The 12,591-nt window shown below is 44.4% G+C and overlaps 1 protein-coding gene across 1 annotated transcript; it reads right to left on the bottom strand.

The window, feature by feature from the left end:
- Positions 1–6,564: 6,564 nt before the first annotated feature.
- Positions 6,565–11,134, bottom strand: LOC140453734 (claudin-7-like). The gene is made up of 2 exons (XM_072548692.1): positions 10,567–11,134; positions 6,565–6,686 (listed from the first exon to the last, which is right to left on the bottom strand). The coding sequence occupies exons 1-2, from the start codon at positions 11,132–11,134 to the stop codon at positions 6,565–6,567; spliced, it is 690 nt and encodes a 229-aa protein (XP_072404793.1).
- Between the last annotated feature and the right edge of the window lie 1,457 nt (positions 11,135–12,591).

Genomic DNA, 12,591 nt, shown 5'->3' with positions numbered 1-12,591 from the left:
AAGCAGTAAACAGGCAGAGGAAAGAGCTATGGAAAGTCAGGGAACTAAATTTCCTGCCTGATTTAATTTAGAGAATGCCCTAAACATTCCCATGCAAAACTGACAGAAGTCTTTTTAATTCGGGAAATGGAACTCCAAATGTTTTTCCAGGTTGTAGGATCCTGAATGCAATCTTCAGGGAGTAATGGTGAAACACAAAATAGCCATGCTAACCCGAGATCTTCCAGGCGTAATGGAGGCTAATGGACTTAAAGGGACAGCTGATAACTGCTTTGGAAAGCCATGATGGGAAGATGCCAGTGTTGGACTGGGGTGGGCAAAGTTAAAAATCACACAACACTAGGTTATAGTCCAACAGGTTTATTTGGAAGTACAAGCTTTTGCAGTGCTGCGTCTTCATCAGCTACCAGATGAAAGAGCAGTGCTCTGAAAGCCTGTACCTCGAAATAAACCTGTTGGACTATAACCTGGTGTTAGAACATAGAAGATAGAAAAATACAGCGCAGTACAGGCCCTTCGGCCCTCGATGTTGCGCTGACCAAAGCCTACCTAACCTACACTAGCCCAATAACCTCCATATGCTTGTCCAATGCCCGCTTGAATGACCATAAAGAGGGAGAGTCCACCACTACTACTGGCAGGGCATTCCATGAACTCACAACCCGCTGAGTAAAAAGTCTACCCCTAACATCTGTCCTATACCAACCTCCCCTTAATTTAAAGCTGTGTCCCCTAGTAACAGCTGACTCCATACGCGGAAAAAGGTTCTCACTGTCAACCCTATCTAAACCCCTAGTCATCTTGTACACCTCTATCAAATCTCCCCTAAACCTTCTTTTCTCCAATGAGAAAAGTCCCAAGTGCCTCAGCCTCTCCTCATACGATCTTCCTACCATGCCAGGCAACATCCTGGTAAACCTCCTCTGTACCCGTTCCAGTGCCTCCACATCCTTCCTATAGTATGGTGACCAAAACTGTACACAATACTCCAGATAAGGCCGCACCAGAGTCTTATACAACTGCAACATGACCTCAGGACTCTGGAACTCAATTCCTCTACCAATAAAGCCCAGTATGCCATATGCCTTCTTCACAGCACTATTTACCTGGGTGGTAACTTTCAGAGATCTGTGTACATGGACACCAAGATCCCTCTGCTCATCCACACTACCAAGTGGCCTACCATTAGCCCAGTAATCCATCTTCTTGTTACTCCTACCAAAGTGAATTACTTCACACTTAGCTACATTGAACTCCATTTGCCACCTTTCTGCCCAGCTCTGCAACTTATCTATATCCCTGTAACCTGCCACATCCTTCTTCGCTGTCCACCACTCCCCCGACTTTCGTATCATCCGCAAACTTGCTCACCCAGCCTTCAAGGCCCTCCTCCAGGTCATTTATAAAAATGACAAACAGCAATGGTCCCAAAACAGATCCTTGTGGAACACCGCTAGTAACTGCACTCCAAGATGAACCTATACCATCAACTACTACCCTCTGTCTCCTTCCAGCCAGCCAATTCCTAATCCAAACCTCTAATGCACCCTCAATGCCATACCTCCGTAATTTTTGCAGTAGCCTACCATGGGGTACCTTATCGAACGCCTTGCTAAAATCCATATACACCACATCTACTGCTTTACTCTCGTCCACTTCCTTAGTCACCTTCTCAAAGAACTCAATAAGGTTTGTGAGGCGCGATCTGCCCTTCACAAAACTATGCTGACCATCCTTGATCACATTATTCCTATCCGGATGTTCATAAATCCTATCCCTTACAATTCTCTCTAAGACTTTGCCTACAACAGAAGTGAGACTCACTGGCCTATAATTACTAGGGCTGTCCCTACTCCCCTTCTTGAACAAGGGGACCACATTCGCTATCCTCATTGTTGTGTGCTTTGGAAAAATAATTCTTTGTTTTACTAAATCTATGTGTTACTGTGTCCGCATCCAGGAGCAACAAAATTCCACTTTTCCCTCATTGTTTCTTGGCTATATCAGTGGGCTTGTTGCCCCACAGTTCCACAAATAGAAGTAATTCGCTCTCTTAAGTGATTATTCTTCATGGTCAGATTACAACAGGATCTGGTCCAGATAGGCCAATGGGCTGAGAAGTGGCAGATGGAGTTTAATTCAGATAAATGCGAGGTGCTGCATTTTGGGAAAGCAAATCTTAGCAGGACTTATACACTTAATGGTAAGGTCCTATGGAGTGTTGCTGAACAAAGAGACCTTGGAGTGCAGGTTCATAGCTCCTTGAAAGTGGAGTCGCAGGTAGATAGGATGGTGAAGAAGGCATTTGGTATGCTTTCCTTTATTGGTCAGAGTATTGAGTACAGGAGTTGGGAAGTCATGTGGCAGCTGTACAGGACATTGGTTAGGCCACTGTTGGAATATTGCGTGCAATTCTGGTCTCCTTCCTATCGGAAAGATGTTGTGAAACTTGAAAGGGTTCAGAAAAGATTTACAAGGATGTTACCAGGGTTGGAGGATCTGAGCTACAGGGAGAGGCTGAACAGGCTGGGGCTGTTTCCCTGGAGCGTCGGAGGCTGAGGGGTGACCTTATAGAGGTTTACAAAATTATGAGGGGCATGGATAGGATAAATAGACAAAGTCTTTTCCCTCAGGTCGGGGAGTCCAGAACGAGAGGGCATAGGTTTAGGGTGAGAGGGGAAAGATATAAAAGAGACCTAAGGGGCAACCTTTTCACGCAGAGGGTGGTACGGGCATGGAATGAGCTGCCAGAGGAAGTGGTGGAGGCTGGTACAATTGCAACATTTAAGAGGCATTTGGATGGGTATATGAATAGGAAGGGTTTGGAGGGATATGGGCCGGGCGCTGACAGGTGGACCTAGATTGGGTTGGGATATCTGGTCGGCATGGACGGGTTGGACTGAAGGGTCTGTTTCCATGCTGTACATCTCCATGACTCTATGACTGAGGCTAGGCTGTGAATGACAGCTGGCTATTGGACTGTAGAGAACACTTACAGAACAGCCAAGTCCACTTTCACTTTCAAATCACTTCTCTCTGGTAGTATCCAGGGCCAACTCCAATCAATTTCCTGTGCCGTTGCCCAACAGCTGGTAAAGCCTGGCTGGTATCAGTTAATGCAAAAGTAAATAAGGGCTGTCATGTAAACCTGGGAACTTGGTGATCTGCAGGGTAAATTCAGTCCCCCATCCCATTTAAAGTCCATTCTGTAATGGAGTGAAAACTATTTCCATGTTGTTCTCTTAAGTTGTAATTTTTGTTATGATGTCACAAAGGAAGAAAAGTATCTCTGCCACATATAGAAAATACTCAGAATTATGATCTTCCTGATCGGCAGGTTTATATAATGGTTGATGTAACCTTAACTCTGAAGAATTAATAAACATATCACCTGCATCAACATAATTATTCTACAGAGCAGAAACGGGACATTTGGCCCAATAGTTCTTTGTTAGCTATCATAGACACCTCCTTTCCTCTCTTCATCTCACCCCATCAACATACCTCCCTATTCCTTTCTCCCTCATTTACTTATGCACTCTGCCCTTCGTCAAAAGCTGAATCCAATAACCACAAGCAAAATGCACATAAACACTAGAGGCAATCAATTCTGAAGCCTCCATCTAACTTGAAAAGAAGGTGAGAAAAGATGGATATATAAAAATCCTCTTCAGGGACATTCCTGGGAAAGATCGGATTCCCTACAGTGTGGAAATAGGCCCTTCGGCCCAACCAGTCCACACCGACCCTCCGAAGAGTAACCACCCAGACCCATTTCCCCTCTGACTAATGCACCTAATACTATAGGCAATTTAGCATCCAATTCACCTGACCTGCACATCTTTGGACTGTGGGAGGAAACCCACGCAGACACAGAGAAAGTTTCAAACTCCACAGAGGCAGCCACCCAAGGCTAGAATTGAACCAGGGACCCTGGTGCTGTGAGGCAGCAGTGCTAACCACTGAGCCACGGTGCCACTCTAAGACTATCCTGAATCTAGAACAAAACCCACCAAGTACTTAAAGTCAGCAGAGTGTTCTAAGTGTCTATCACACTCTTCATTCTGCAAACGTTACCTTTTTCCTGTTTTCCAAGTCACAACTCCCGGGCTACCCCTCACAGACTCTTCCAGCAGGACATATCGTGCATTTCAAACAAATTCTTAATGTCCCAATCAGAAACTCCTTTGTTTTAATGATAATCTTAGACAGGTTAATTAGTACTTCTATTAAAATATTACTGCCCTCCAATTGTGATATGTATGAGTGATCTGATATCAAATAATGAGTTCTTTGGACAGCATCTGGCAAAGATCATTCTTTAATCCTGCTATGAGCACCTTAGCTGAAATCAGGCTGTAATCTAAGACAATGATATCCACTTTCCCAGTAATACTTTCTCCTCTTCACGTACTGGTAACATTATCGCTGGCCTTCAGGAGATGGATAACTTTCCATTTTAGCATGCACTGCTTTCAATAGGAGAATTCTCTGCATGAATGGAAGCCCTGGTTAAAGGTTCTTACATTTGGCCCTCTATCCGCTAGGTTGATCTCCCTCATTGCTGGAGGGAATCCCATTCCATGACTTGTGTAGGATTTATCCTCCCAAAGCTTCTTCTCTCCAGGGAAAAAAAAAGAGGATTGAATAGAACTGAAGTAGCACAATTGCATTTTTGGTAAGTTAGATATTAAGAACAGTTTAAATGGAGATTTCTCTGCATTGTCTCATTAAGCATTTCATGGTCAATTCTCATTTGATGAAGACATTTGCTCATCTTCTATCCAATTTCCTTTAACTCTGCCCCAAAGGATTACCGCTGTCAATTTGATATATAACGTCCCATATTCACCATCCTGATGGAGTTTGCCAGCTCACGTTAAACCACTGGCAGTTTTGCAAAATGGACCTGCAGATTCTGTAAACCTGGTTGACAGTGTTCCAAATGCAACTTACTTAATGCACTTACAACCATTTAAAAAGGGATCCTTTTAATTTATTTTCATTGGGGATCAATCAGAAATGGATAATGGGAGGGTAGCATGTTGATTCGTGGCATCGGCTGGTTCTGTTTATGAGTTCAATGAGAATTATACCAACCCAAATCAGATTGGGGACAGACAGTTGGTAAAATGGTTGCAGAAAGTATCCCACTCACCGTAAGATATTTCCAGAAGCAGGGACATCACTAAGTGGAGATGGGTAAGCCAAAACATAAATTAACATTTCTTTTTGGCTACTTTGTGGCCCACAGAAGCACCTCAACAATCGCTGCCCTCACAACATGGAGGCCCTCACAACATGGATAGAGACAAAAAAAGCTGCAGATGCTGGAATCCAAAGTAGACAGGCAGGAGGCTGGAAGATCACAGCAAGCCAAGCAGCATCAGGAGGTGGAGAAGTTGACATTTCAGGTATAAACCTTTCTTCACGACTCACCTCCTGATAACGCCAGGCTTGCTGTGATCTCTGCTTGTCTACCTCACAATATGAATTGCACAACTGGAGTATTCAAAGCCCCCACAGCAACACCTCTCCATCCTCTTGCTGTCTCAACATCGACCAAAACGGTCAGTGGTATTGCTCGAAAATCCCCTCCAAGGTCCCACCTTTTGCCTGTGCAGGCTAAGGATCCACACTGAATGTAGGCAGTAGGAGCCACATGTGCCGGTAAAGCTCCAGTCCTAAATCTCAATAACACTACATTGTAAGCATGGGCCAGCAGAATTCCTTGTGGTTGGTTTTAGTAAGCTTAAACATTGGTTCTGGAGAAGCAAACTATATCCTCAGGATTTTCTTCTTGATTCACTTTAATGCCATGGACGTTACTGGCTGGGCCAATATTTATTGCCCCTCCCTAGTTACCCTTAAGACGGTGGTGCCTTCTTAAACCTCTGCAGTCCATGTGCTGTGGGTAGGCCCACAATGCCCTGAGTGAGCAAGTTCCAGAATTTTGACCCAGCGACACTGAAGAAATGGCAATATACTTCCAAGTCAGGATGGTGATTGGCTTGGAGGGGAACAATAGAACATAGAACATAGAACAATACAGCACAGAACAGGCCCTTCGGCCCACGATGTTGTGCTGAACATTTGTCTTAGCTTAAGCACCTATCCATGTACCTATCCAATTGCCGCTTAAAGGTCACCAATGATTCTGACTCTGCCACTCCCACAGGCAGCGCATTCCATACCCCCATCACTCTCTGGGTAAAGAACCTACCCCTGACATTCCCCCCTATACCTTCCACCCTTCTCCTTAAATTTATGTCCCCTTGTAACACTCTGTTGTACCCGGGGAAAAAGTCTCTGACTGTCGATCTATTCCCCTGATCATCTTATAAACCTCGATCAAGTCACCCCTCATCCTTCGCCATTCCAATGAGAAAAGGCCTAGCACTCTCAACCTATCCTCGTACGACCTATTCTCCATTCCAGGCAACATCCTGGTAAATCTCCTCTGCACCCTCTCCAAAGCTTCCACATCTTTCCTAAAGTGAGGCGACCAGAACTGCACACAGTACTCCAAATGTGGCCTTACCAAGGTCCTGTACAGCTGCAACATCACCTCACGACTCTTGAATTCAACCCCTCTGCTGCAACAGGTGGCAGTGATCCCATACATCTGCTCCCTTGTCCTTCTCGATAGAAGTTTTTGTGGGTTTGGTAGGTGCTGTTAGAGGAGCCTTAGTACATTTCTGCAGTGCATCTTGTAGCTGGTACACACTGCTGCTACTGAGCATTGGTGGTGGAGGGAGTGAATGTTTATTGTGATAGATGGGGTACCAATCATGTAATCCCCGTCCTTCATTCTGAATGGTGCTGTAGTAGTACCCTGAAAAAAAATGATGCCTTCAAACCAGACCACTCAGGTTTATTCGTTAAAGGTTAATTTGACATGAGAATGAGCAATTGGAGACAAGTGGAAAATTCCAATCCTAATATAAGGACAGCCTGTTTTTCCTGCATGACCTTGATTGTCTGGGGGGAACCATTCTTTTGTGTAGTTGGAGTCACCTGGATGATGTTTTCTGCACAATGGAATGTCTGGGAAAGTGCTGACAGTCGTCAGATGGTATCAATATCAGAGACTTTGTTTCACCTTGGACTGGGATCGTGACTAATGCCAGGAACCGAGTTCTCCAGACCAGCCATCTCAGGGAGTCCCCAACAGACAAAGGAACGTGCAATTCATTTTTACTATATATTTACTGCCAATAAATGCACTTATTCAGATCACTTAACCCGTATAGCCTCCTTTTTGTAAAATACTAACAGATTCCATGTCGAACCATAATATATGCCAAGCCCCCTGGAGTTATACTCATCCAGGCAAGAGAAGAGCATGCCAGGACACTCCTGAATCGTGCTCTGGAGATAGTGCTCTGAGGTTACAGGATGCAACCTACCAACGCACGGAATTCCCAGCCTCTGACCTGCTTCCATATTTACATAGGATGAGTGAGAAGCAATGGATTTAAAGTTGTCACTGCCAATTTTTAAAATAAATTTCCAATAAACAATTCATTCCAAAAATACTGCCATAAAAATATGTAACACTATATTCCACTCACACCAGTGGTCAGGGCAGTGACAATCATAGTAAAATGAGATATTCACCTACACATTGCATTTATCAGGTTTAGAAGATTTCAGTTCTAGAAAGCAGAACAGTTTCCGTTTTGGACCAGTTGGCGATCAATCTGAGTAAAGGTCACTCTGCACAGCTTCATTACGTCTGTTATATATATATTTCATAATAGAGTTTGATGATTTCTCTTTAATCCTCAAAACTGTCTGGGTAGAGAATTTTGCAGGAATTCTGAATATGCTTCCTGGTCCATATTGTAGAATCATAAACGCAGATTCAGATGTTGATCCTGGGATTTACAAATAAATCATCATGTGAAATTATTGAAATAAACATCTCAATGAAAATACTAGTTTATTTCCAGATATGTACACACAACTACTGTTCATATAACAAAATGTCCCACGTCACTTCACAGGGAACACTACCAGACTCAGTTTCAGTTAAAGCTACACAAGGATATGTTTGTTTAGGTGACCAAAGGTTGGTCAAATATGGAGATTTAAAGGAACAATTTTCAGGAAGAGAGAGGTAAAGAGGTTGGGAGGGAATGTGTGTGAATTTCAAAGCTGGGAGCTAGAAAGCTGAAGGCATAGTAGCCATTGGTGGAGTGATCAAAAATTGGGTGTTCATAAGGGGCATGTCAGTTGGACAAATGCTGGATTCATGGATAGTTGTGGCACTGGAGGAAGTTACAAAGGGATGAGACTATGGAGGGTTAAGAATTTGTGAACAGAAACTTTACTTAGCTAGAAGTCAGATAACACAGGATTACAGAAGAACCAGAATTAGTGCAAATTAGGATGTGTGTATATAATCATGGATATACACAAAATGTACACAAATCCTTATGTGGGAGAAAGTGAGGACTGCAGATGCTGGAGATCAGAGTCAAGATTGTGGTGCTGGAAAAGCACAGCAGGTCAGGCAGCATCCGAGGAGCAGGTGAATCAACGTTTCGGGCATAAGCCCTTCATCAGAAATTCCAAATTTCATCTGGAATTTCTGATGAAGGGCTTATGCCCGAAACGTCAATTCACCTGCTCCGCGAATGCTGCCTGACCTGCTGTGCTTTTCCAGCACCACACTCTCAACACAAATCTTTATATGCCTATCCCAATGCAAAACTTTCATCTTTCATCTTTAGAGGACATTACCTGACCGTCACACATTGCAAAACTCTTTATGGTTAATGGAACAATTCTGAAGCACAGACACTATTGCAATGCAGGAAACAAGGCAACTAATTTACATACAGCAAGCTCTTACAAGTATCAATGTGCTAATGACCTGGTAATATGTTTAATTGAGGAACAAACATTTTTCAGGAGACAGGACTTCTTTGAAATAGTACAAAGAGATTTTTTAAGCCCATCTGAGAGGGCAGCTCTGACAATTCCACACTCCTCAGTGCTATGGGCCAAGTGCTGGCAAATGAGACTAGATGAATTTAGGATAACTGGTCGGCATGGACAAGTTGGACTGAAGGGACTGTGCTGTACATCTCTATGACTCTATTCCTATGGATTACACATCAGTGGCACAGCACAGCGCTTACATCATTTATTTACTAAGCCAGACTTGGAGGTGATCCTGCAATCAAGCACTACATTTCTCTGAGTGAAAGTGAGATGTCTCTATTAATGAATGATGGTTTAAGAGACTTCTAATTGTACAGGGATCAGTTACAGTATTCATAGCTGCTACACCTGATCTTGCTTCATGCTGCATAATCATTCCTTTATCAATCCTCTATGATGGTTCTAACCATCATTGCCATGAAGAGGTCATTTCAGAGTGTGAATAACGACGGCATAACTTTCCAGAAAGTTCTACAAAGCCCTGTAAAAATATTCAGTTCACAATCATCAAACTCCAGCTCAGCCATAGTGCTGTGGTCGGCATTTGACAGCTTTCATTTTTACTCAAAGCTTCACGAAGGTTACGTAGGTGATAGAAATAAAGGCAGAATTGGCAGGCTAACTTCCTGGATTCCCCAAACAGCAGCAAACATCATCCTCTTTTGCTGTCTCACTGAGTTTAACTGAGTCTGAGCATCCTGGATTTAATTCCTCTGGTCTGAGTTCAGACAGCTGACCTTATTTTGAATATTCTGAGGAGATCTGCAAAGAATGTATGGTGTTCCTCAGCTAGTGACCAAAAGAATAAAATTCAGTCAGGATTCACACTGCTACTTTGATCCATTCCATTGCCAGATATCTGATACTCTCCATAAACTTTTACATGCCTTGTTTAGATTCTACTCTGTACTTCATTCCTGGACATCTGTTATTCCACAATTCATCCTCTTGAATTCCTCGATTAATCTCCAGCCTCAAATTCATTCCCTGGATTCTGTTATTCAATGTAAACTCCCTGAGCCTCTCAATTAAATTTCAGCTTGGTAACTCACTCCAAAGTATTTTTGTTCCATTATTGAAATTGCAAGACCTCTAGTTTAACTTGAGCTTGATTCAACTCAGCCCCAGGGACCAAAGACACCTTATGACATTGTTGACCAGGATAATTCCCACTCTAGAGTATTTGGCATCCTCCATTTATAACAAACTGTGACCTTACTGCTGAGGTGCTCATGGCTGACTGAATCAGGTGAACCCTTCCATAGAAACAACAACAATCTACATTTAGGTAGGATCTTTTACCGAGCAAGGTGGTTCTGGGAAGGATGAGGCCTTAGAGTAGTGATGGTAATATTCCAGTGTATTGGGATTCAACATGGAAGTCATTAAATACAGGCATTGGATGAATGGGATTTGGTGCAAGCACAGAGGCAGCAGAAATCTGGATGAGTTGAAGTTTAAAAAAGTTAGATTGTGGGTCTCTAGTCAGGAGATTGTTGAGCCGAGTTGTGAGAAAGGACAGAGTTGAGGATTTTGTCTGCGACCATTACCTGTTTGCAGGGGCTGTGAGCTGATAGTGAGTACAATTCCTCACGTAGCCTTCACTGTGCTCACTGGCTGCTGGACATGAGCAGCAGAGGATGCTCCCCCCTAGGACAAGCACAAAAGCTGAGCCCCAGCCTAGGAACAGGGCATCTCCCAGATCTGTCTTCATGGACATGGGCACAAGCGGGTTGTAGAAATCAGCCACGATATTGGCAGCAGTCCAGGAGACAGGAATCAGGACACATATTCCTGCCACGATAAATAAAATCCCTCCAGTTATGGTCAGTGAGGCTTTCAACCTCTCCTCAGCCCTGGCAAACTTGGTGCACTTCAAGCCCCCGCATGACACCACCGCAGCGAAAATGCCCAATGCCACGGCCAAGCACATGAGGGCCCGGGCTGCCTGGAGGTCAGATGGCAGGGCTAGCAGTGAATCGTACACATCGCAGCTCAGGAGACCCCCGCTGTCGTTGATGCAGCTCATCCAGATCCCCACCCAGCCCTCCTCCACTGTCAGAATCGTACTGCCGCCGAGGTTGCAGATCTTCCACTGTGGGATCGCCATAGCAACGCAGGCCATGAACCACCCGACCAAGCCAGCGACGAATCCCACCACTTGGAAGCCGGCACTCGCCATAGGATCTGCCCAAAATCCCTCAGCAACTTCCCAGAAATGCTGAACTGCTGTCCCCGCAGCAACTCTCTCCCTGGTTGACCGTCAGGGTCACCGGGTTAACTTGCCGTAATGCCAAAGAGAAAGGTAGGCCCCTGAGTGAAGGGCTCTCACCTCGACCATCTCTCACTGCCAAAGGCACAAAGGAAGTGATACTGTCAGCAGCTCTCCCTGCACATACTGAAGGATGGATTTCTGTGTGGGAGGAGCAGGGAGAGGGAATAGAAAAGGACTGACAGATCTGAGAGACACCAGTTAGAACTACAAGCGAGTGGCAAAGCTGCTGATCTTCAAGTGTTTGACAGTGGCCTCACATTGCTGTAATGTTGTAAATGCTGCTGTTGCCTCGAAACATCAGAAGCAATATATAAGGTCTCGATAGAATATTCCCTTGGCCGATTTCCTGCGGTGTTTTGGCTGCATTAACTGGGTTCCTGAATGGATGAAATAAATGACTAGGAATAGAAGAATTAGGAGCAGGTGTAGGCCATGCAGCTACTTGAGCCTGCTCTGTCATTCAACAATAAAAGGCCGATCGTCCACCTCAGTTACTCTTTCTTCACTGTCCCCATCATCTCTTAAATTCTTGAGATACTTATCACCAAATACCAGGGGGTGGTGCTCTAGTCTGATAGCTGAGGGTGTTCTCCTCCCCACAGCAGAAGCTCCTGACACTTCAGCTATTCCGAAGTGTGTATGTGCACTCACGTGTTTGTATGTATGTAGGTGTGTGTGTGTGCGTGCATGCGCTCATGTGTTTATGTGTTGGTCTGTGTGTGTATATGTGCACGCACATGTTTGTATGAATGGGTGCGCGCACGCACGCTCATGTGTTTATGTGTTGGTGTGTGTGCACGTGATTGTGTGCATGCATGTGCTTGGGTGTGCGCGTGTGTGTGTTTGTGTATGCATGTGTGCACGCACATGTTTCTGTGTGCGTGCCTGCACACATGTTTGTGTGTATGTGTGTGTTTATGTGTGTGTGTATGTACACGTGTTTGTGCGTGTGTGCGCAAGTTTGTATGAGGAGCTGCCCTGGACCCACAACACCACGGCTAGACCTTGAACATTAACTTTAATGTGTCTCATCACTCACTTACATATTACCCAATCAGGATGAATCATGATGACATATCTCCAGAACACACTGTCTACTCAGCCTCAGTCAATATGATTGAAAGATGTGCACCATTCATTCAGTATTTGTTGCCCTGTTTCCCCTGCTTCCTAGTTCAGTGGTGAGCCCGCTCCTGCTTCTGCATCAAAAAGTTGTGGTTCTAAGCCCCACTTCTGATTCTTGAGTTAGAGACTCTACTGCATGTGGGAAATATTAAAACAAATCTCTGTCAAAGATCCCACCGCTCTATAATTGGAGAAGTGCAGGGTAGTGTGACCCGCCTTCCCCCGTGCCTTGATCCTAC

The sequence above is a fragment of the Chiloscyllium punctatum genome, chromosome 27, assembly GCF_047496795.1.
Source record: "Chiloscyllium punctatum isolate Juve2018m chromosome 27, sChiPun1.3, whole genome shotgun sequence".
NCBI lineage: Eukaryota > Metazoa > Chordata > Chondrichthyes > Orectolobiformes > Hemiscylliidae > Chiloscyllium > Chiloscyllium punctatum.
Note: the sequence above shows the minus strand (reverse complement) of the source record. Positions and strands in the feature narration are given on the sequence as shown.

Bases quoted from the DNA above. Each gene is read 5' to 3' on its own strand.
- LOC140453734 (XM_072548692.1), bottom strand. From the start codon at position 11,134: ATGGCGAGTGCCGGCTTCCAAGTGGTGGGATTCGTCGCTGGCTTGGTC. The intron at 6,687-10,566 runs GTGAGCACAGTG...AAATGTACTAAG, and splicing joins CTGCTCATGTCCAGCAGCCA to GCTCCTCTAACAGCACCTAC.